This window comes from Pleuronectes platessa, chromosome 19, assembly GCF_947347685.1.
Source record: "Pleuronectes platessa chromosome 19, fPlePla1.1, whole genome shotgun sequence".
NCBI lineage: Eukaryota > Metazoa > Chordata > Actinopteri > Pleuronectiformes > Pleuronectidae > Pleuronectes > Pleuronectes platessa.
In genome coordinates this window covers 16,529,056-16,552,337 of record NC_070644.1, presented here as the reverse complement: position 1 = coordinate 16,552,337, position 23,282 = coordinate 16,529,056, and the positions used below count along the sequence as shown (strand labels likewise).

At 41.2% G+C, this 23,282-nt stretch overlaps 3 protein-coding genes and 1 long non-coding RNA gene across 4 annotated transcripts in view; 1 reads left to right on the top strand and 3 right to left on the bottom strand.

Annotated features, from left to right (window-relative positions):
• The window catches only part of LOC128424524 (poly [ADP-ribose] polymerase tankyrase-1), a 65,973-nt gene extending 59,256 nt beyond the window's left edge, over positions 1-6,717 (bottom strand). The window contains exons 1-3 of the mRNA XM_053410732.1: positions 6,150-6,717; positions 4,595-4,710; positions 3,495-3,603 (exon numbers count right to left, since the gene is read on the bottom strand). Of these exons, the coding sequence (XP_053266707.1) occupies positions 3,495-3,603; positions 4,595-4,710; positions 6,150-6,702 (778 nt within the window). The 5' untranslated portion in view covers positions 6,703-6,717. The remainder of the gene's footprint in view (positions 1-3,494; positions 3,604-4,594; positions 4,711-6,149) is intronic.
• A 3,726-nt stretch (positions 6,718-10,443) lies between these two features.
• cldn23.1 (claudin 23.1) lies at positions 10,444-12,226 on the top strand. Its single transcript, XM_053411617.1, has one exon. The coding sequence runs from the start codon at positions 10,556-10,558 to the stop codon at positions 11,384-11,386; it is 831 nt and encodes a 276-aa protein (XP_053267592.1). The 5' UTR covers positions 10,444-10,555; the 3' UTR covers positions 11,387-12,226.
• A 2,183-nt stretch (positions 12,227-14,409) lies between these two features.
• LOC128425110 (uncharacterized) lies at positions 14,410-19,028 on the bottom strand. Its single transcript, XR_008333091.1, has 4 exons — positions 18,701-19,028; positions 16,893-17,199; positions 16,118-16,185; positions 14,410-15,799 (listed from the first exon to the last, which is right to left on the bottom strand). It is a non-coding gene; the product is annotated as an uncharacterized LOC128425110 (long non-coding RNA).
• A 1,021-nt stretch (positions 19,029-20,049) lies between these two features.
• Positions 20,050-23,065, bottom strand: LOC128425250 (low-density lipoprotein receptor-related protein 2). The gene is made up of 6 exons (XM_053411782.1): positions 22,948-23,065; positions 22,515-22,855; positions 21,276-21,512; positions 20,681-20,984; positions 20,261-20,357; positions 20,050-20,115 (listed from the first exon to the last, which is right to left on the bottom strand). The coding sequence occupies exons 2-6, from the start codon at positions 22,579-22,581 to the stop codon at positions 20,050-20,052; spliced, it is 771 nt and encodes a 256-aa protein (XP_053267757.1). The 5' UTR covers positions 22,582-22,855; positions 22,948-23,065.
• Between the last annotated feature and the right edge of the window lie 217 nt (positions 23,066-23,282).

The following is a 23,282-nucleotide window of genomic DNA, read 5'->3' as shown; positions in this document are numbered from 1 at the left end:
TTTTATATGCTATGTGGTGCTCAAACTATCATTTACTCATAAGTCGCACTGACAGAAAACACTGCTTTCCCACTTTTTCCCACATATGAAGGTAGGAAAAATGGTAGAATCTGCCATTTTTCATTTTAAAGAATATTGTAACGCTAATATTTCTTGTCTCTCTGACATTTCATAGAGCGGATCCATCCATCCATTAGCTGTATTGGTTTTCCGTTGAGGGTCAGAGAGCAGATGACTAATGAACGAACCCTGGCTCCTCCTAATCAATGGTTCCGATGTCTGTCACAAAAAATGTGAGAAAAGTGTCAAGTCCTAGCAGCTTGTGGTCATAACGATGCCCAGTGAAATTAAACTGAGGAGAACTGAGGACACAGTTAAACTGTCAAACTCAGGGCCAATAGAAATGGCTGCCTCTGGATTTTCCGTGATCTTCTTTTCCCAACTTTGTTGATTAGATTTTCTTTGGACCTTGAGCTTGGAGAGATGCAGGTCAAGTAATTTCCAACTCCAGAGCGTCCGTCACACTGAGCTGCAGTTACAGACGAATCAGAGCTGATCTGACTCTCATTTAGCCGACAAATCTCGAAACCTGGCGACAGCCCACCAGACTTCCGTCCAATAAACAAGCCATCGGGGGTCATGTGATTTTTGTTGACATGCGTTGCTTGAGGATGCAGAAAAGGATCACCAAACATTTAGGTCAGTTTTTCAGCTCCGGCTCACGCAAAACAAAATAAACGTGGCCTTTGATGGCTGTTATCTAATATTCTGATTCAAAAAATTTTACTTGGGTTATTACTTGAAAAGGTTTAAAGGTTCCTAAGGTTCAGAAGAAAACATGACTTTCCTCATTCTAGCCATTGCTACAGCTCCTCTTTTCAGCCACTGTCTGAAACTAGAAAAAAAGCCCAGTCGGTTCTGATGTGAGTCTGTTGTGATTGGTCAACAGCTTCCAGCTTTCGGAGGAAACATCGCCCTCCGCTCCCTCTGGCTTTACCGAACTACATTTCAGGAGCTTTAGGAGCTGAGTTTTCTCCCTTAACCAAAGATTGAGCTTTTTAACTTTGCCGAACTTTTCTACACAGAAAACTTACATAACACCCGAGGGAAGAGAAACTGAAAAAGCCTCACACGTCTGCTTTAATGGCGTCTGAATGATTTCACCTTAAACAAACTGCTCAGGCACTGGACTCGTCTGGCAGCTCTTTAAAAACCTTTGTGCACTGGGTTTGCACAGCTGTGTACTCAAAGGAAATCATTACGTCAATCCGCTTGTTAAATCTAAATGAACTGTGCTTTTGATTCATGCAGAGTTGATCAGAATAGATATTGAAAAATGAAAAAAGAAACTGAACACAACGTGAACTCTAAACTGAGAACAGTATTTTTAAGTCATATTTCATTACGCAGGCAAAACACATATCCAAGCAACATAATCTTGGACCATTCCCCACAGTTTACCATATGTTTTCAGACTTTCCCTACATCCCAGGCAGCTGCTGGTGTCTGATCATTTCAGGATGCTATGAAAATGAAACTTACACAGACACATAAAACTTGATAATCTGCTTTATGTTTCGTCAGTATTCTTATAATAATGCAGAGAATGGCAAAACTCTTATTGCTGCACATCCCGGGCTGGAAAATGATAAGTGGAAATGTGTATTGCAGTTTCTCTTTGTGCCAGAGGGCAGCAAAAGATGTATGGGAGCAGTGGAGGAGTCAGCTTTTCAAATTATCCAACAAATTGGAAATGTGACCTGAAAATATTTACCTTTTGAACCGCGAGAATAAAAGCGTATTTATCATCTTCGTGCATCACAAAATGTTATGAAACACTATCTTCTGAAATTGGAAGTGCTGCGACATGATAGTGCTCAGTCGTGCTCACTGCTCTGGACCAATCAGAGCTCGTCTGTGTCCTTCACCCTAACACTGTTAAAGAAGTGAATTAAATGTGGCCTAAAAACAATTAGCGAAAGGGCTTTGGAAAAACCAAAGCAGTGAGCACATCCTCTGCGTGACCTCGTCCCTCCACAGCCCGGTCACTGTGACTCAGAGAAAAAACGGCTTCATGCAAGAACAGTTTCATTTTCTTATCCTACATGTCACCTTTTTCTGGGAGGTTCGTTGGTACGAGTGTTCAAGGTTGGATTCACCAAAGCTCGTTACAGTTTGATGAATGCCCTTAAATTAACGGCTCTTATGGCTCCACTACATTTGTGCAACAAAAAAGAAGAGGAGCTTCATGAAAACATTATCAATTCAGTGTCTGTGGTGGCTTGAAACAATCCAAAACTATGAATAGGACTGCTAACAATGTGTCATCAGATCATCTGTGAAACAAACATAAAGGATTGACATTAAGTTAGATTGGAATTAAAAAAGTTATTCTAAGGTAAAGCGGTGATTGTGATAGAAGAAGTGCAGAAAAGAGCTTAAAATCAATCTGAGAGTCACGTTAGTCAGGTTTAAGCTAAATGATGTATGAACCTACAAATGTTTCATCAGATATGGTGAATTAAAGGAGCAGTGTGTGTGATTTAGGGGCATATCCTAGCTAAAAAACTATTAATGCACATCATGCAGATACAGAAAGTTGTTTCATCTACATTTCTATGTCATTCAAATTATTGACAAATCAATCACCTGCTCTGAGCCTCGACAACGAGATCAAAATTTTGCAAATTGATCATCAGAGATAAAATAACTGACGCACCTTTTCCTCCCTCTCGCTGTCAGCACTCAGAACACGGTGACACCGACTTTCATTGCAGCCTTTCGTTAGTATTTTATTCTTATAACTCATACCGAGCAAAGCTTTTCCATTAAGATCATAACGATTACAACACAACCCAGTGCTCAGACCTGCAGGTTTTCACGCTGAGGTGCATCTTGTCTACTTCAGGGATCAGTGGCTTGTTCTTCAGTTCATGTTTCTAAGATTTACTGCTGCTGCTGCTTCTGAACCGAGCCTGTGGAGTTTGTTTCACTTTTTAAATTAAAACTACGTTGGTGGCTGCTCATATATTGTGGGACAAACAAATCAATGCTCTTCTGTCCCCTGTGTGAGCCGAAGAATAAGCACTAACACAGTGATTGCAATTTATACATTATTTGCTGCTTTATGCTTAATGGTAAATAACAGCATACTTGGTTATTTATGTTTCTAAAAAATTACTTAGTGAACCAGAACTCTGGAATGAGACTTTGGAGGAGTGGTGGGGGGGCGGAGGCACTTAAAACAAAAAGGTACACGCAATTACAAACTTAATTTAATATCTAACAATTAGCAAAAGTATTATAGCCGCAGGTAATAAAACAACAAGGAGGAAGCAATGACATTCACTGCACCAGCAGGACTTAGTTTTTAGTGTTTTTGTTGTCTTCACAACTCAGACCAATTCAGTCTTAGAGATATGGATATTTAAAACATACAATATACACGTTTACTTGGTCCACAATATTTTTCGTGCGTGTTTTTGTGTACTTACCTATACAGACGTCTATCTTGCCTTTGATGGAGGCTTCGTGCAGCGGCGTGTAGTTCCAGTTGTCTCGAGAGTTGGGATCGGCGCCCTGACACAGCAACAAGGACACCACCTGAAAACAACATACAGAGAACATTCAACCCTCTTTATTCTGCACAAATTATTATTATTATTATATTCATTTGTTTTCCTTTCAGCAAACATTAATGCAGAAAAAGATATGTCTGATATCATCGATTATGTTGGTCCGGCTCTAACTTGAACTTCATAGATGCCCGTGCTGATCTTTTGTTAGAGTTGGGAATTACTTATTTTAGATTGAGGAATATAAACCTTCTATTTAAAAAAATTAAATAGCTATAAGTTAACAAAATTTGCTTGTCAATGCCTTAGTGTTCAATCTTTGTCTTAACAAATGTACAATTTGACGACCTATAAAAGCTGCTGCCTGAGTTAGACAGTGGAAGATCAAAGCCTGACTTTTCTCTGCCTGCCACCCACTACACTTTTAGTTAAAGTGAAATCAAAAAACTAAACAAGACAAACAACAACAACTTTGAGCGGTTTCAGTTTGGAGGCAGTACTTTTACTCCCATCATAATGCTAATCATCCCTGTGATCATACAGCAGCATTAGCACAGCACTTCTGTGACGACGTTGCAAAGTGCTCTCCTACAAAGCCTCTAAAAGCCTTTAACGCAACTGAAACTGTAAACACTCAACCCATCACTGTGGTTAATGGTGAGGAGGACGGGGAGAAAAAAAAAAGCTTCAGCACATCTGTCACGGATAATCCAGAACATCATCAGTAGCGAGGGGATGACCAGAATCTCAAATAAGCGATGGAAATGAATGTTCTGCTTTTCTCAATGTGATCTGTGAGGATAAATGTGCGCTTTGTATTTTTTGGGGTCGGCAGAAACTCGACAACAGCACACGTGTGTGTTTACACAGGCTGTATAATATTTAGCTTTACCTCTGGCTTTGTCAAAATCACAAAGGCACAGTGGAAAGGCAGCGACACAATATATTCCATCCTGAAAATAATACAAATGACAGAAACAACACAAACAAGTCTGAAATGTTCCAGTGTTCAGTCTCACCTCAGAGTGACCGAAAGAGCAGGCGTTGTGGAGCGGGATCAGACCGCCGTCATCCCTCGTGTGCACGTTAGCGCCTGTTTGAAGTAAGTGGTCCACCACGTCTCTCCGCCCGAAACCTGACACGTGAAGAAAAGAGAGCAGGAGATAAAATAACATTCAAAATAAGCTTTTGTTTTACCGCCTTGTTATGGATTTTTATTCTGTCCACTGTCTTCTTTTACTTCTGAGAACTTTCAGCTTTGTCATTTGGTTCATTTTTCCAAGAATCAATCAATACTTTGTATCATAAAGTACGTATTTGTTTTGTGAAGCATGAGTCACAGCTGTTTGTGAAAGTTCAGAAAATGTGACGCTTCACTACAGAGAGAATCTGTTCTTGTTCAGGCTGCTGAGGACTAAAGAGAGAGATGTAAAGCAGCTGGGTCTCTGATTTTCATCTTTTAGTCTTTGCTGTTGACAGAATTAAAAAAGAGTCAAGCGTGGAAGAGAGGAGGTGAACTGCTCTTTTGATATCCAGGGTTGTTTTCCTTCCTCGATTCAAATCTGCTTTAGATTTTGCATGTGGCTAAAAAATTAAATGCCCTCCATTTTAATAGGTGTGCCGGCTCGTGTTACACCATAGCCAATGTTTAAATATGACGTCAAATTCACAAATACGCCCGAGTTGTTAAGTTGCAGACATGACTGCTTTGTCAGACAAATTGTTAATACGGACCGCGGCATGAATTAGTGACATGTTCCAGATAATAAAATTCAAGCAGAATATTTCCTCGTTTGTCAAAAAGAACATAAACACAGACGGTGTGACATGTCTCCTCTTAAGATATCTATATATTCTTGTTTCTGGTGTGGTAACAAGGATTCAACGTATTTATCTAATGTGTAGGTGAGATATTGGAAGAAGTCAATTAAGTAAAATAAGCAAAAGTTTCATAAATTCATTAAATGTGTAGAATGGACTGTTGTCAGTTTTTTTTAGACCTTATCAGAATAAAAGGTGCATATTGAAAGGTCCATGGGCCCTTTGCAGCTGCTGGGTAGCTTATTTTAAAATGCACATCTTATAACATGCTGTTTGTACAAGAGAGAGAAAGTCAGGATGAAAACAAACTTAAAAGGGAACCGTCAGTCCGCTGTCTGCTTCAAATATGTTTGCATTTTCACTTGCCCAAATTTGAATATAATTTCAAAAACACTAAACAAATGCAAATCATCTTTCACCACCAGTAACTCAAGTTGTGTAGTGCATGCGTGTGTCCTTCTGAACTTTGTTATTGGGAAGTGCTGTTTAACACACAATAGATGCTTTGTTTACACTGATGAAAATTAGAAAAAGTAGTTATTATATTTCTGCCCTGTTTTAATAAAGTACTTCTACGTACTCACTATCATCCTGACAAACTAATTGAATACATATTAACACTTCTAGTGAGTGGCTCCAGTGTTGGTTAGCATCTTTCTGGTCACTCCAGTCCCTGAACGCATCATCCAGCTGCACAGCCTGTCTGCGAATGACTTTTTATGAGTTGAAAATTAGATTTTGGGTCATTCTTACCTGCTGCGAAATGCAGAGGAGTGGATTTACGTCCCGCCATGTCTTTAGCGTTCACATTCAACACGTCCACGAGCTTCTTCACCCGGGAAACATCCCCTGTCCGACAGGCTTCAAACAGCTCCCTGAAGGCACCGTTAGCTCCACCACCACCGCTACTGCTGCTGCTGCTGCTGCTGCTGCTGCCCGGGTTACCGCAACCCGACTCGGGCGTGGAGCCCGGGCTGCTCCCGGTACCCTCGGTGGTGGTCGGGGAGCTGCCACTGCTGCTGCTGCCGCTGGTTGTGCTGCTGCTGGCGGTGAGGGCCAGAGATGGAGAGCCGCTGCTGCTGTTGGTAGCGGTGGTGGTGGTGGTAGTTGTGGGAGAGGCCGGGTCTGCCTCACCGTCAGGCGGGCTCTCCATCAATCCGTCCCGGGGAGGAAGCGGGGCGGCATCGTCGACGGGTGCCGGAGGAGAGCCAGGAGGGCCACCGGGGCCCGAGGAGCCGCGGGGCGGGGAGGACAGCAGGGAATTCGGCTGTTGCTGCTGCTGAGAGGAGCGACGAGGCGTCGCCATTTTCACAACACAACAGTCCCCATTAGCAACAAAACACTGGTGACAACTTCCGGTCGAGGAAACACAACTTCCGCCTTCACAGGTTCACACTTTATCAAACTACATCAGCACATTCAATAACATTACAAAAAAACACATATATATAAATACAACAATTTGACATTTAAGGCAAGTTATTTGAGATTTAGGAAAAATACAGTGCATCATTTTTTTTTTCTTCGGAGGAAGACTGAAAATACTAGGCTGGGGTTCACCTTCACAAAAACGAAATATTTGTACCTATATTCATATTTTGATTTAATAATTTTATATCTCTTTCATGTTGTGTTGTTGCTCTATAACTAAGCAAAAAGCTAAACAGATACTTGATGGACATAAAGAAAATGTTGTGCACATTTAGGATTTCAATTGTATCCACATTTTATTTCCTTCGTAGCTTTTACGTCACATTCAGTTGAACAATACAATCAAATGTGTATAAATGATTAAGACAGAGACTGATTATAATTGAGGGATCAACACAATTTAAATCGAATGTGATGTAATTGATGAGCTGATGAGTGTCAACTGGCCTGGCTCTAAACAATAGCGCCATCGAGGGGAGATGATTGGTAATGAAGAAATTACCTTGGCTTTCTTCAGACTGAGCATGAAAACCAAGTGATAAGACCAAAACATATGACAAATAACAAAGTTTACATTATACAAATATACAATAACAGGTTTTTCTTTACACGCTGTTTATTTTTGGCAAATGTTACAAGGCATTGAGAAATTTAAAACATGTTTTTATACAACTATAGAATTGAAAAAGTGAGTCAAGACATGTGACACACTGGTCAAACAATCAATCGATAAACTTGTATTTGTAAAGCCCATATTCACAAATTACAATGTGTATATGTGTTGGTATATGATTTTATCTTATTTCCAATAATAAAATACAAATCAATCGTTCTTATCCATATGTAATAATATAAACAACATTTTACAAGTATTGTTGACTAATACAGTGGCTTTTAATGCTAATGGTTTTAATCGACGAGCCTTAAATATATTTAATGTTTATTCAATCAAATAACTGGGTAGGTCTTATAAGGAAGGTGTGTTTATGTGACTGACAGCTGACTCTGTCTGGAGGTATGTTAGTAACCACACTGGTTTGGTTCCACTTTACTGTTCCCCCTTTGCTCCACTGAAGTTGCATCCTGTTTCGTAATTCTACATTTTCTGTCCTGAGAAGGAATCCAAGCTACAAATATCAATTAATAAATCCAAGGGCTGCAGATGACGGAAAAATATTCCAGTTATTGTGTTTGCTTTTTTAAAAGAGTAAAACTAAAAATATGATCTAAGAGATTATAGGATTGGAAATTTGGCTCACAGCCTCTGGTGCTATTTATAAGCATGTGTATGACTACGCTACCAGTTTCTTGATAAAGGTTCAATTTCATACTTTGCTGATCACATGCTGAGCACAATCTATTCTCATACACTGGTTGACAATCAGAACTCAAGAACAAGTACCGCTTGAGGGATCAGTCCCTGTGTGTCAGTGTTGTATCCAAGAAGTGTAACCACAATACTCCAGCATCTTGTAAATGCATTCTGCACTGAATTGTAACATGACCTGTTACACAAATGCTAGGATAAATTTAGCCACGGATACATTCATGCATCGTTTTTGTGATGCTCAGAAACAGAACCTGGAACAGAGATTAATTGATATCGCATATCAACACTGAAAGCTTGCGAAACTTTTTTTCTCTGGGTCTAGAAAGTTTGGTTTCAATTGCCAACAGGCACTTTAAAAGTCTAAATCTCTGCTTGAAGGCTGAAGACATTGGTCAATAGACCCACAGTTTACCAAAGGGACAATATACTCATTAAATGATTTGAGACACTAATGGTGTCTTTTATTTAACTCTGAAATATATCTAGATGATCCAGAATGATAATATTAATAATAATAAACTTTTCTTTATACATCACTATTTAAAACAAAGTGCACTATATGGCTGAAACACGATTAAAACATTTTAAGACTGAGGCAAATAAAATGGGCCCTGACATCTGCACCAAAATGGCAATTAAAAGTAAAGAATATTTAATAATATGCAACACTTATATGTCTGTGTATACCAGCCACAAGCCGATCAGCTGATCACATGTTGTTTTTAAAAGACTGTGTTGTCAGAGGATGAATAAGCAAAATTCTGCCTGGTCGGTTTGTCGACATTCCTCCTCCAACCGATCTTAGTGTTACAGAGTTTAAACTTAGCCTGAAGTCCAATCCTCACAAGAAAAGATTCAAAAATGAGAAATTATTCTATGTCCTTAACTTCTACAACTACCGAGGCTATAGATACAAGCGTCACACAACTAGTATAAAGTCATCGTCTCATCTTTTCCCATTAAAAATAAGCAATTGGCTGTTTGTTATTTTTCAAATAAAGGATCAAGGTGTGTCTTGTTCGGTGACAACCATCAATCACAAGATGCCACAGTGGTTTAAAATCAGGGAGGATGTCGTTGGGCGGGGACGACAAGAAGCTGAGAAGTGGCCTGTTTAAGAATAAATAGCTCTTTGGGCCTCTCATAGACTTAGACAGGTCAGCCACTTCCCCTGTGAGGTTGATGAAGACGATGGTAGTGTGCAAGGCTCGATGATGTCTTGTAAGTTGTTCACTTTTAGGGTTTTGAACTGAGCTAAGCGTGTGTGAATAGTTCATATTTGAAACAAAAACTAAGTGAAACATAGCAACAGTTAGATGTGACATAAGAAGGGAACAGAGAGAGAGAGAGAGAGAGAGAGAGAGAGAGGAAGAGGCAGGACGGGCTTTGAGCTGTTGTCATTGGATTCCTGCAGAACTACATTCTTATCGAAAACAGTTCCCACCTAATCACACTTTGAAATCTCTCAGTCCGACTTCCTCTTCTAAACTAAACCCTGATTAAAACAGAAATTTCTTCAAAATAGATTTAAAAAAAGGAGTTTCCTGAGCCGAGGCCCCAGTTAGAGTCTGTTGAGGTTTTATAAAAGCTACCGAGTTTTGTGCTTCAGTCTCATTCTGGTTTTATTGTGTCGATCGCAAACCTGTTGTCAAAGATTAACCACCAACGTTAATCAAAAGCTCGAAAACCTCAACTATAAAGTAACTGCTGTAAAATATGTATTTGCTTCATTAACCCGGACAAAACTTTGTTTGTTTGTCTGCTTAAAAAAAAGATACTGCACAGATTTCCTTGAGTCTTGGTGGAAAGGGTCGGGAATGGTTTTGTAATTGTAAGGTCGTGGATTTTTCCATAATTTTCACCGAATTCTCAGAGAGTTAATTATGAAATCTTGATGAAATTATGAGACATGGTACTTTTGAGGATGTGCGATGTAGTGTCTAGTTTGGGCTTACGTGTTCATCAGTCATTTTAAGTTATTTAAACTAAACCAGACTTATTTAAAAGTTTTTAAAATACCAACTTGTGTGAGTTATACATTAATGGGAATAAATATAGAATGGGCTGTTTTTTTTGCTGATAATGCCTCCAGCTTTGAACTGACGGATGTTTTTCGTGTTCCTCATCACTCATAAGACATTTGCATCATAAAAGTCTAGTCGAAACTCCCCCCCCCCCTCTCTGTTCATCTCTTTAAGGGAGGATGAGAGAGCCTGTGTCCTATCTGGCGCACAGGTGAGGCAGGAGCCCCGCCCACCGCCGGGTGGTTTCAGTCCGACTTGTTTATAAGCGCAGCTGTTGAAGTTGTCAGAACTCGGTCACTTCTCTCAGAAGTTACTACTCCTTGTTTAGGACTCAACAAGGCTTAGCAAACAACAGCCAGCGAGCAGCAGCAGCCATGCCGAGCCGATCCGCGCAGGAGTGGGTCCGCTTGTCCCTTCGCACACCGGGCATCCTGATCTTTGGGATGGTCCTGGTTCCCTGCGGCTGGGTGCTGGCCCTCGTCGCCACCGTGGCCCCCAACTGGAGGACCCTCAACAATCTCCCCAACTCCCCGGAGAGCGAGTACATCGAGCAGGGCATCTGGGACATCTGCAGGACCACCCCGTCCTCCCAGAGGCCGGAGTGCGGGCTGGTGGACACCGCGTACTTCAGAAACGAGGTGATCGAGCCGGCGCAGGGGCTGATGGTCGCCTCCCTGATCGTTGCCATTATCGGCCTGTGTGTGGCCATCCCGGGAGTCCGCTGCTGGAAACCAGAACCCAACTGGACCACGGCCGGCCTGGGTGGACTGCTCTTCTTCCTCGCGGGCGTCATGACCATCATCCCCATCGCCTGGTACACCCACATCCTCGAGGAGGTCGCCACGGTCAGCCCGACCATCAATGTGAAGGTCGGCTACTGCATCATCCTGGGCTACATCGGCGGGATATTCGAAATGGTGGGCGGCTTCGTCATGTTCATCGGCATCTGTCGCTGCTGCGGCGGGAAGAACCGAGGCGAGAGGCGGGTCGAGGACGTCGCGGGCCCGCGGTTCCGATCCAAGCCGCCACCGAGACCCGTCGTCGTGCCGAGCCTGAGCCGTCCGGACCGGAGCAACGCCAGCAGCAGCGTGCCTTACTCCAGGAACTCCATGGATGATGATGTGTCCTTCCCCCGGGCCAAGAGCCCCGCGGTCCGGACAGACAACAGCTCGTACGGCGGCAGACCCTACGATGCTGACCTGTGAGGAGCACATCTGGACTCACACATCTGGACTCACACATCTGGGCGCACTAAGAGGGTAACACAACCTGAGGAGGGACACGAGAGAAGGAACTGAGAGTGGACATTGTTCCAGGAAGAAGTCCTGGAGTGATGACTTTACAATCCACCATCTATATTAGAAATAGCCTATTAATATTCAGGGGTATCACTTTTAAGTCACCATTGTTGCCTGGTGTGAAACCATAGGCGCTGAATACTTTTTATCCAGAGATCAAACACCCTTAAATAGATGTAAACTCACTATTACATGAATGAGGAAGAATGAATTAAAACATAGTATTAAAGTGTTTGAAGGCATTTGTGTATTATGAGAATAATGTGTTTAATGTTTAATAGGGGGTCAGGGCTACAGATTAGTGTCATTATAAGCGTTGACATCATTACACCCATGTGCCTCTAGCTGTGCTGTAGGATGATGTAGTAGAGGATTGTAAGAATATTACAGCGAAAAGAGATTAAGTCTGGAAAGTGGAGGATTCTCTGATTAACTTCCTTGAGTGAATCGAGGAGGGAGGAACCGATTTGCCTCGTCTGTCTTTTAACTTTCTGCAAATGATGCTGAACTCCGTTTGTAAATATTTCTCTGAGGAAAAAATGTGTCTTTCTCCCTGTGATCACTGCCTAATCCAACTTCTTTCTTTTTTAATGTAAATATTGTGTTGTTAATGCACTTTACAACATGTGGCCGAGCTCATAGAAGGATGGGCCCCCTGTTGAGAAGCATCCTGAGCTGATCAATATTGTCCCACCGTGCGTGGCTCAGTGGCACAAGTGCAGTTCATTAAACGGTCACTGTGAATAAGACACGACTTGGTCTCTTTATTTTGTAACTTAACTGTGTTTGTCTTGCTTGTTCGAGTGGCGGGAAGGGTGCAAAGCAAACTTATTAAAGGTTTCACTGCAGAAACACGTGGAAAAGCATTGTATTTTTTAGAGATTAGAGATTAGACAACTATTAAAAGTACTTTAATTGAAATACATATGGATTTATTCCTCTTGTGCTGCAGGGAGAGTAAGTTTGGAGACATTTAAAGTGGATGAAGCATCTTTAATGTGACAGACTGATGCAAACACATCATGTTCAGGGACCCAAGAAAGATCCAATGCTGCCTTTCAGTGCAGGAATCTCGAACATTCAGATTCTCCACCACACCTGCAAAGATTCCTGCATGAAAGAAAAGTCGTTATGAAGCTCTACTCAAACACACGTACACCCCGACGTCACTTCTCAAAGATGTTTTTCTTTCCTTGCCATCCAGTCGGCTCGGTCCGAACCACATGAGTCTACAGACAATGCAGCCTGACCGGTTTAAGAGCAACTGGTCCAGCAGCATTGCTTCTTGTGTGTAAACTGGCTTAACGTCTCGAAACAAGGCTGCACTGTACTGAACAATCCTTCCATGACTCTGAGTCTATTGTCGTTGAAGTGGACCCCAGGGAAAGACGAGGCAGTTCTCCCTGGAAGACCAGGAAGACACTACAACCAATGACAGTTGATTTGCATGAAGATTAAGGCTCTTTTAAAGCTAATGTTAGTTTTGTGTTCTCTCTGAGGCTCAGACTCGGGAGCAAACACAGACTGTGTCATGTGAAGGTATCGGCTCAAACAGATGGAAATAAAGTATGAGCTAAGGTAGACTTGCTGATAATTGCTTTGAATATTTAACAAGTTGAGGGAAAGATAAGTGGGTCGGAGCAATTTGATTAAAAGTTTCCAAACTGGTACTTCTGACAAATACAAATAGTGATGGTTTAACGTCTGTGGATCACAGTGACAGAGCCAATGTCCTTTTATATCTGTTTCAATACAGATAAGTCAGTTTGACCACAGCGAGATTTATTTCGGTGATGCTTCGAAATACATTTTTCCTTTTTTTAATTTTCCTTGTTTAAAGTTTAAAAGTGAATTCAAATGAAACATCCTGCTAACTGAGGCAAAGAATACAGATAAGACATATATAGGCTGCTGTGTAATTTGAGTTGACAAAGCAGTATTGAATATTATAACAGGCAAAACATGTCAACGGCTATGTGCTCTTCAAAAAGAGAAGTATGAAATAAAGCAGACTTCTAAACTCAGCAGTTGCAAGTGCTCGCTCACTGCTCTGTGTAGCGAGATGGATCCTCTGATACTATTTTAGAGTTTTATTGTGGAAGAGTTTGTATCGTCCACTTCCTGTGACTTGGAAGACGACGAGTGACATTAGTTTGCTGATGTCTCAGATAAAGTTTGTGGTTCGGATGCTCCAGAGTTATTTCATGTTCTCAGCCTTATTGTGAGAATGAGTCAGGAAGAACAGTAAATATAAACACAGGAGAAACTATTGGAGGAAGTCAGGTGCTGTCTATTTACACTGTTATTTATAATATTTGTCTAAATGAATCCTTTACACTCGTGTTAATCATGAAACACTGTGGCCACGACAGAGACTGATCAGACTGCAGGTTGGGGTTGGAAGAGATGTTTTGTTTAGGGTGTGACAAACTATAAATAACTTTTATTATTATGTTTATTCGTTCTCACATTCCTCCACTCTCAGACGTGTATAGTTCATCGTGTCCAAACTGTCCATCACTCCCAGTGGTTTTTAAACTAAACATTATTTGTAAAACCAGTAGTTTTACACAATGTCAACATACCTACAAATTTCCATAATATCTCACTGAGCTCCTCCTGCAAAACAAACATGCAAAGATGGCTCATTAATCCGGAAACAGGCTTCGACGTGGTTTCACCCTCAGGGCAGGTCCCTCCTCTTCCTTGTTGAAACAGACACATGTCGTCTTGTGTAATAATACCAGTGAGGTTAACTTCCATAATTTGTATTCATCACCTGGTATTTGTTGTTAGTAAACACAGAAGCTCGTGTCACTGGATCCCAGAGAAAGTTTTAACAGTTTTTCAGAGTAAACTCAACACACACACACATACTGGCAGTTGTCTGTTTTCACTGTTAATACATGCTGACAGTACCTCAGAGCAGATCACTGGAACAACTGAATAATTATGTTTTAATTGGATTGGGCAGAATTAAGTAACAATTAGTGACATTCTGAGGAGACAAGTAATACACAGATCAGTGAAACAAACTGGGTGAACATTAACACTGAGGACTGACTTCCCAAATTAGTTTTTGTTTGTCTTACCCGACAAAAATAAACAATGTCTTCATGTCAGTAACTGAATTTATTTATATACACTTCTATACAGTAGTTATATATAAACCACTGGCTTGTTGGGGCGATTTCACTTTTTATTTGAAAGCTGGAGACCATACACGTGGTATGAGTTTAATGTTGAAAATAAAACACAGCAGCTCAAGCTAACTTAAAATCCAGTGTTGTCTTCAGCCTAAATAATAAAAATATATATGCTAGAAAATAAACAAGAAAGTTGAAAAACAGCCGGTTAATGGATAAAGAAATAAGTTTTAAAACAGACTTATAGCTTGCTCCACATTTTCAAAGTTAGTTCTGAAGGTTTAAAAATGTTGTACAAAGATAAATATACAGCTTCAATAGGCATAAAAGGGTACAAACCATTTATAACAAACAAATGAGTGAAAAGAACATTCCTGTGTTAAAACCTGTGAAACATTTATGGCACGTGAGGAATTTTAAAATGAAGCAGAACAGGATCTGAGAAAGTGTGGGCACACGTCGTGGTTTCTGTTGGTCGATAACACGTTTTCCGTGGTTGAAATAAAAAACCACAGTCTTCTCTCTCGGTCAGTTCACGTTATAAACATGTTTTTGTCTGGATCGGTGATGGTGATCTGCTGGGACAGTTCGGTCTCTACCTTCAGGATCAGTCGCCAGGTGTTGTGTGCAGCAGCAGAAACGTAAATCATCAGTTATCGTTTGCCTTCTGAGCAAAATTAATATATTCTCCTCATTGTTGCACAAAATAGAAAAGAGGCACATATCAAAACACATTATCTTCTATGTTCTTGTGTCAATCCGAGTCTTCACTTCAGAGAAAAAAGCTTGTGTTTAGAGAAAATGACAAAAAGTAAAATAGAAACATTAATTCAGTCAGTGGTGCACAAAATAATACAACACAAAACAGCACAACAATCAAGTCACTACTTGATGAATCAGTAAAATCTTACAGGACGATCAGTGACTAGCTGTGATTCTAAGAAATCCACAGATGTATGGAGGATGCTAGTGTCAAATAAGTTGGCGAATGATAATAAAATCAGTCGAGTCTCTCTCTCAGTAAACGTTCAGTTTACCAGTTCAGTGTTGGAGGTTCTGGTTTTGTCCCACAGCTGCGGTAAAAAGTCAGACATTGTGCCAGACGGGTGTAACTGAGTCCATTTCTGTCAGAAACATACTTGAACAAACTGGACTGCAAGCCCTGGTGGTTGACCTGCATGAGAATAAGAGAATTATTACTTTCATCTGTGAGAGTTAAGTTTCATAAATTAATAAATACAACTTCCATGGTTCTAGACTCAAAACCCAAATTTAGACTCAGAGACACAGATTTTAAGGTGGAAGTAATTTGTGACTTAAAGGTGGAGCCTGTGGAATGTTTGACCACTAGTGGCGCTGTTGAGCAATGTTGGGTCCTTTGTTTCCTGTCTGGTGATTGTGCACATAGTCCATCCTTTGATTTGCATATCACACACTTTCCCGAAATGTTCAATAACCAATACATAATGGGTAATTCCAGTCAGCACCTTACCTCAGATTTAAGGAGACTCTTCTCATTACACAACAACGTCATGCCCTAATTTCTTTGCAGCATTTTTCCTGTTGACGAAACAGAAAGACAAACAGTTAGTTTCCAAATATTTTCTGATCTTACGTCACCAGTAACATTGTGTTGTGTTGCCGACAGGAGGTGAACCATGTTTTCTTAATGTTTGTGTGTTTTGTCTATTTACACATGTCATCTGAGATTGATGGGTATTGTGCTCTCAGGCAGTCACAAGAACGTCATCACATTTACTTAACTTGTAGAGGTACACATTAAATGTTAAATCTAAAATGTGAATGTTGATATAAATGTGATGAAAGTAAATATTACGCTAATACGCTATTACGCTATAGTCACAGGAAGTACCAAAATAAAAGCTCTACCTATCTTCCTTGGGTTTGGTCTAGACTCAATCCTGCTTGTGTTTTATCATTTAATTAAGTTTTGATATTTCCAAAATGTCTTTTTATACATATTTTATATTTTAAATATTTATTTTATAACTGAGCGTATAATATAAATCTCAATGATTTAATTCTTGTCTAAAAATATTGACACTTCAAGTGATATAATAACAGTCCTAGGACCGAGGTTGTATCAGCCATGAGTCTAATATATAGATAAAGTTTATTCTATTCATCCCCAGGGGGAAATTCATCAATCCAGTAGCTCACACGAAGACACAAGTAAGAGAAGGAGACACAATCGGTTTGTTAAAATGAATAGAGGTAAAAGATCAAATTCCTTGAGGTTTCAGTACCTGCGATTCTTCTTCTGATGTTGCCGGACCTTGGCGATGATGAAAGCCAGGATCACGACGCCGATGATGGCGCCCAGCACACTCAGGGTCAGAGGGACGCTCAGCGACCCGTTCACCGTGTCCTCGCAGGACTCGCCCTGGTAGCCCAGGTCACAGTCACACAACAGGTTGACCCCCCCACCCGGAGGGGACACACAGGCCCCGTGGCTGTTGCACTGTCTCTCTCCGCAGGTGGGCAGGCTGAGGTCGATGCCTCGGGGGGCAAGGAGGAGGGATGCAAGAGTGGCCATGGCAGGAGGGAGGGAGACTGTGTGGGGGAATGGAATGAGAACAGGAGAGACGCTGAATGGAGGAGACACACCTTGAAACACAATAGGTAAACACAACACAGAGAAGACAAAGACCTCTCACTGGGAGCTGCGTGTCTCTCACTGGTCTAATGGACGACCCTGAGGTCTGCACACACGGATCCTGTAAAATCTGATTTGAGAGCAGTGAAATAAAAACATTTTAACTGTGGGAAAGATTTAAACAGACAAATCTGATCTATTACCACAGACAAGTGAGTTTTTCTTTTGAGCCTTTTCACGACCACATTTCTCTCCCTTGTTTTATTACAAAAAATTTTAATAACCTAAATCCTAATTTTATAATTCATTCTATTTCTTATCTCGTTGTTTGCTGTGTATATACATATTGTAAATATAGGCCTAAAGTATCTTTACCTGCTTTGTGGTTCTAATTCTACTTTCCCAATTTCCCTTTGACCAAGAACCAGATCTATCTCTCTATCTTTCTATCTAAGGTGCAGCATGTGATTATGTTGTGCACATCCTGCAAACTAACATTTAAAACATCAGTCATAATTACAGCACTGTGTGCAGTGCAGAATGTGGTAGACATTATGTTACTGGGACAGTTTATGATTCATAGCCGGATGAGATCTGATGTTTCCCACCACAGAGTCTGAGGAAGCGAATGTTCATTGTGTTTTTTAATTAAGAATGAACTCCAATGTAATATATGTAGATTCATACGGACACATTCACCGTCACAGTTTTCACATTGAATCAACAACAATGAAACCAGATACTCTGACACAGACTAAGTCGTGTTCCAAGGAAATGTAAATATCCACAGAGCTGCTTGTCCTGTAGTGACTTGCCCTCAAGAGATATTTTACTTTTAAATCATTGCAAACAAATTACCCAAAACAGGAGCAGCCTGCTCGCGCACACAACTTAAATCAACTATTCCATGTTAGTCCATTTAGTTATTTTCACTTCTTCTTCCCACGTGATAAACCCAGATCATTGTTCGTCCCATTATCTCCGGATGTGCACGTTTCATCTGCACCAGCAACACACAAACGGACTCAGGTAGTTTAACATGTGGTCGGCTCCTATTCAAAAAACATCCAACTAGTTGACGGATGAAGTAAATGGAGGTAAAAGTTCACAGATGATTCAGGTGAACACAAAACACAGAGTCAAGGTGTGTTGAAAAGAGAAGTGCACATTGACTAGTAAGCTGACAGTTTTTCTCTTCCTCAGTAAAACATGTTCTAACGACAGTCTGAGCCTCGGGAGTTGGTCCCAAACACAAATTGCAAATAACCAATGTGGAAAAATGTAAGAAACGAGACTTTCTAAAGCTCTTGAGCAAGGCAGGAGAACTGATAAATCGCTTTTAGGTGAAGTTTTACTGCCTCTAAAAGCATCTTGTTCATCAGGTTCCCCTCCAGCACAGATTACAGGGGGGGGGGGGGGGGGGGAAAGCAGTGACAAAATGAAAACCCATCTACTCACATGAACAAAGAATGCAGTCGGGACGTCCTGAAACGAAGGTGGTCGAGTTTTAGGTCTTGGTTGTATCGCTCCCCAGGTGTGTGTGTGTTAGTGTGTGTGTCTGCTCCTCTGAAGAATTGAAAGTTCCTGTTCCTCTGAGGGAATCAGTCACACAAGGAAGGCGGGATGAGGAAGAAAGCTGAGAACTTAGAATACCTGCCTGCTCTTTACCATAAACACACACAGACACACATCACCTCCTCCTTCTCCTGCTTTATCTCTCACTGGGCTTAAGCCAAACACTCGCGGCTGCTGCTCACGTTCCTGGAGCAACCTCACATTTCATAAGGGGTGTGCTCATGACCAATCCGTTGCTTCAGGGTAATCTGTGACTCATGTTTAATGCTCTGGCAGCCCTGCATGGGGAAAATAAATTCATGTGTGTGGCACCAGGATCCACCTCAACTAAAATGATAAAAGTTAAGCAAATGTTAAATGTGGTATTGGTTTGATCAGAATAAACACGTCTTCTCTCTAAGCTGCAACTGGACGATAAGTAACTTGCATGTTCTCTTGCAGTCACAGACACACACCCTGACCTGAGGACGACAACACTGTTGACCAAGCAGAGGGTGTGGGGCGAGACAACAGGGGGATAGAGAAGAGAGAGAGAAGGCAGGTTGGAACAGGACACAGCTCTCAGGAGGGACATGCCTGTGCAGCAGATCATACAGTTGTAGAATCCTTGTGTTTTGTCCTGGATTCAGTCCTGCGGCTTGGATAAATACTCTGTGCAAAGAGAAGACATTTCTAAAGGATCCTAATGAACAGCTGAAAGTTGTCAAAGGGCAGGTCCTAACTTTGGTAGTTATCTTGAGAAGGGACTTTAAGAGCAAAATCATTTTCTGCCGTTTCTTCTCAACAGAATCTGTTCTTCTAGAGTTTCCATAGACGAGTGCCTCTGAACTGCTCATGGTGTGATACCGGATCAAGTCTGTCTGAAATACAGGTGGAAGTAAATGAACAAAGAAACCTTTAATGCCGATAGTGTTTCTATAGAACTAATCGGAGGGAAAGAGGAACCAGAACAACAAAAGGAAGTTTTTGGTTGAAAGTGGTTCAGTTTACGAAAAGGGCCACAGATTCACACGAGGACCTGTGACAACAACTCGTCACATTCAAAGTGAACTGAGATAAACAAACCTGATATTACAAGTTCACTAGTGAGATGTGTGAGTATGGATGAGAGGTCAAAACTGAGTCTGGTTACTGGTTCATTATACATTTGATTTATTACAATACAGTCTGCATCAGCATGTTGAAATCCAGGATCAGATATGACTTTTCCACATCTCAGCGGATGCAGATGATTATTTAGGTTTGAGTGTCTTTAACATAAACGCTGGGTTCTTGGTGTCGACTGGGGATTCCAGCTCCTGAGGAGGAAGAACAGAGCAAATCAACTTTAGATAAACTGAACGGAAATAATCAAATCTTCCAAACTAATGAAGGCGTACTTAAGAAAAATATCAGTTATAATAATAGGTAGGAAAATCTTCTAAAAAGAAAAAATGTGTCTACCTCAGATTCAGAATCGTAGTTTTCAGACGGCAGACCCATGTTGGCCAACAGAGTTTCCTTCTCAATGGATCTGCTCCTGATGGACGCCCAGGCTCTCCTGAGGAATCAAAGGCACACGGGTCAAATACTCAGTATAAATCTAATCAAGCCGGAACAAATTGGTCACATGTAAATATCAGTTTGTATAAATTTAAACTCCGAGATAAAACAACTTTAAAAAGGTTATTTCTTGGCCCATGTCTCTTTAGAGTTTCATGGAAAAAAGTAGTTTGAGGAATCCTGCTGATAAACAAACAAACAAACAGAGATGAAAACTCCTGTGTGGAGGTAAACATCTTGCTCGACAGTCTTCTGGCCACCACTCGTGTTCGAAGTGAATCCCTCTCTTCAGGGTAAAAGAAAACAACCTGTTGTCTTTACCTTTTTGCAAAGACAAAAGCAGCCGCCATCAACAAGGCCACGAGGCTGAAAACGCCGAGGATGACCCCCCCGTGATGGTATCCACCTTCCGTCTCCTGGCAAAACTCTCCGCTGTACCCGGCCGAGCACTGGCAGCGAGCGGCTTCACCCTCAGCGACGCAGTGACCTTGACCGTGGCAGCGCTGGGGATCACAGTCTTTAAACTCCAGAGCGTTCTCGTGTTTTGGGATGTTCGGGTGAGGAGAGTTAGAGTCATGAGGACGGTCATCACCGGCTCTGCTCCCGAAATTGTCTGTGTTTGGACCTGAGGAGAAAATAAACCACCAAGAAAAGCCACAGATCACTGAAAATATGCAGCAATTATGAATATATTATAAGTCTGATATTAACTTTGATATAAGACCAAATTATTTCTCAATAATGTAACATATTCATGACCAAATGAGGAAAAAAACAAATAAGCATCTTTAAGTATTATTCATGTTTTTTGGAGTCTATAACAAGTTGGCAAATAAACAGAATCCTATGTGCTGGGTTTTTATCTTCTAGGCAAGAAAAATGCTGCTGTACTTCATAACCTTTAAAACCCACTCACAGTCCAGTTCGTCAGACTGGTCCTGACAGTCCACGCGTCCGTCACAGAACCTGCTGCTGCTGATACACTTGGTTCCATCAAAGCAGGACCGCTCTCCGTCCGGGCAGTTGTGGAGGCGGGCGCAGGAAGTGGCGCCGACGCTGTAGAAGTCTTCGCCACATTTACACGTGCGACCTCCAGGAAAGGCCAGACACAGATGGGCACACCCGCCGTTACTGTCGGAGCAGCCATTTGTTCCTGAAGGAGATGAAGGAAGTCCAAATGAAAACTGATGTCTGAGAGGAAGGTGAGGGTCATGGATTTTGATAAATGAAATGAAATAAAATGATTAATTTATAGATAATTAACAATTTGATATACTTGATATAACCGAGGGACCACTTTATTTGGAGCCACGTTCTTTAAAGTATTTCACAGGTCTTAAAGTGTCCGTAGAATTTTTTCTGTTCATCGATACCGCATTTTGTTTACACGTCCTTATTAGCTACACAAGATTATAACAATAGTATACAACAGGTAATCAAAAACTTAGTCTTTTAATTGCGGTCTACATAAATCAGGGCCTTCTGGCTGACATACCACTGAACTAAGGCACAGGAATGACAGCTCTCAGACTGTGGTGACGCCCAGATTCAGAGGAAAAAGGTGTGACGATTTGTCAATGGATAATTGAGTATTATTAAAGGGCGTCTGGCTTCAGTGTGTGATCAACTGAGGACTGATGTGATGTTGTGCAAGGATTTCTTATTCACGCGTGCTTCTGGACGATTGTCAATTTGTTGACGTGCTCGGCGACACAACATATTTTGCACTAGAGTAAAGTCTCAGTTTTCGTAGCCAATCAGATTTCCAGAATTTGTTAAAATCTGAAATACTGGCACTAAATAATTTAAGAGACTTTAATTTGTGATTAAAATCATTATGATACTTTGTAAAGATATTTTTGTAAGAAAATGATACTGTATAATCAGGAAATTATACTGTAAATCATAGTATTTCTAATTGGTATTTCTTCAGAATGTTGATTGCTGATTGCAGATGTCTGAAGACTTGGCATACGTGTGCCTGCGTATATTATTTTCAAAGTAAAAAGGTTGGATTTCAAAATAAAAAACATGGATAACAAAGATTTGAGAAGCAGCCTCACACACAAACTAAAACACACAATCCGTTCTCCAATTACAGCAGCAGGATGTTGGTTAACGCAAGAGAGCAGCGCTGCTTTGAATATATTAATACTGTGTGTGTCACAGGTCAGAAGAAGAATCAGGAGGGAACAGTGAGTGTGTGTTCGAGCTCCATTCATCGTCCGTCTTTCCCACTGCAGCGGAAAACTGTAACAGGCGTCTGATCTCACGTCTCCCTGCAGCTATCACATCAGCTTCTATTCAACTCAAGCCCAGCCTAAGAGAGGCTTTTCATTCTGCCCGGGGTGTCCAGTAACACTTTAGCTGCTTTCTCCAGAAAGCAAAGTAGAGGTGAAAAGCTTTGTGATGATGATGATGACTAACAAACTAGTCCGGCAGGTTTCTGCTTTAGAAATCCAAGTGCTGCACGTCCTGTCGGTGAGGATTACAGACCTGCGTAGTACAGAACCACAGTCAGCCCCGACACACACTCTGACTCAATCGTGAGTCAGTCTCAGCCAGCGTCATGACGTTTCACTACTCACCAGAAAAATGTACAGTTGAACAAACATCCGTGTGATAAGAGCTATCTATAACAAAATAAAAAAAGTACTACCTTTGGTCCATGCTCCAGCCACTAACAAGGACAAGGCAGAGTTTGTGTGCTACACTGCAGCCAGCCACCAGGGGGTGATCGAGATCCTTAAGCTTATTTTTTCTGTCCAACCAGCTCCTGGTAAATCAACTCTGATTGCAACATTATAATATTCCGTGTTAAAGCTGCATGTTGTGACTCAACATCACTGGAGGAGCTTTAAACACCAGTGTTTCTCATCTGCTTCTCAAATGTAACCACAATTTGGTGAATGCGAAACTTCAA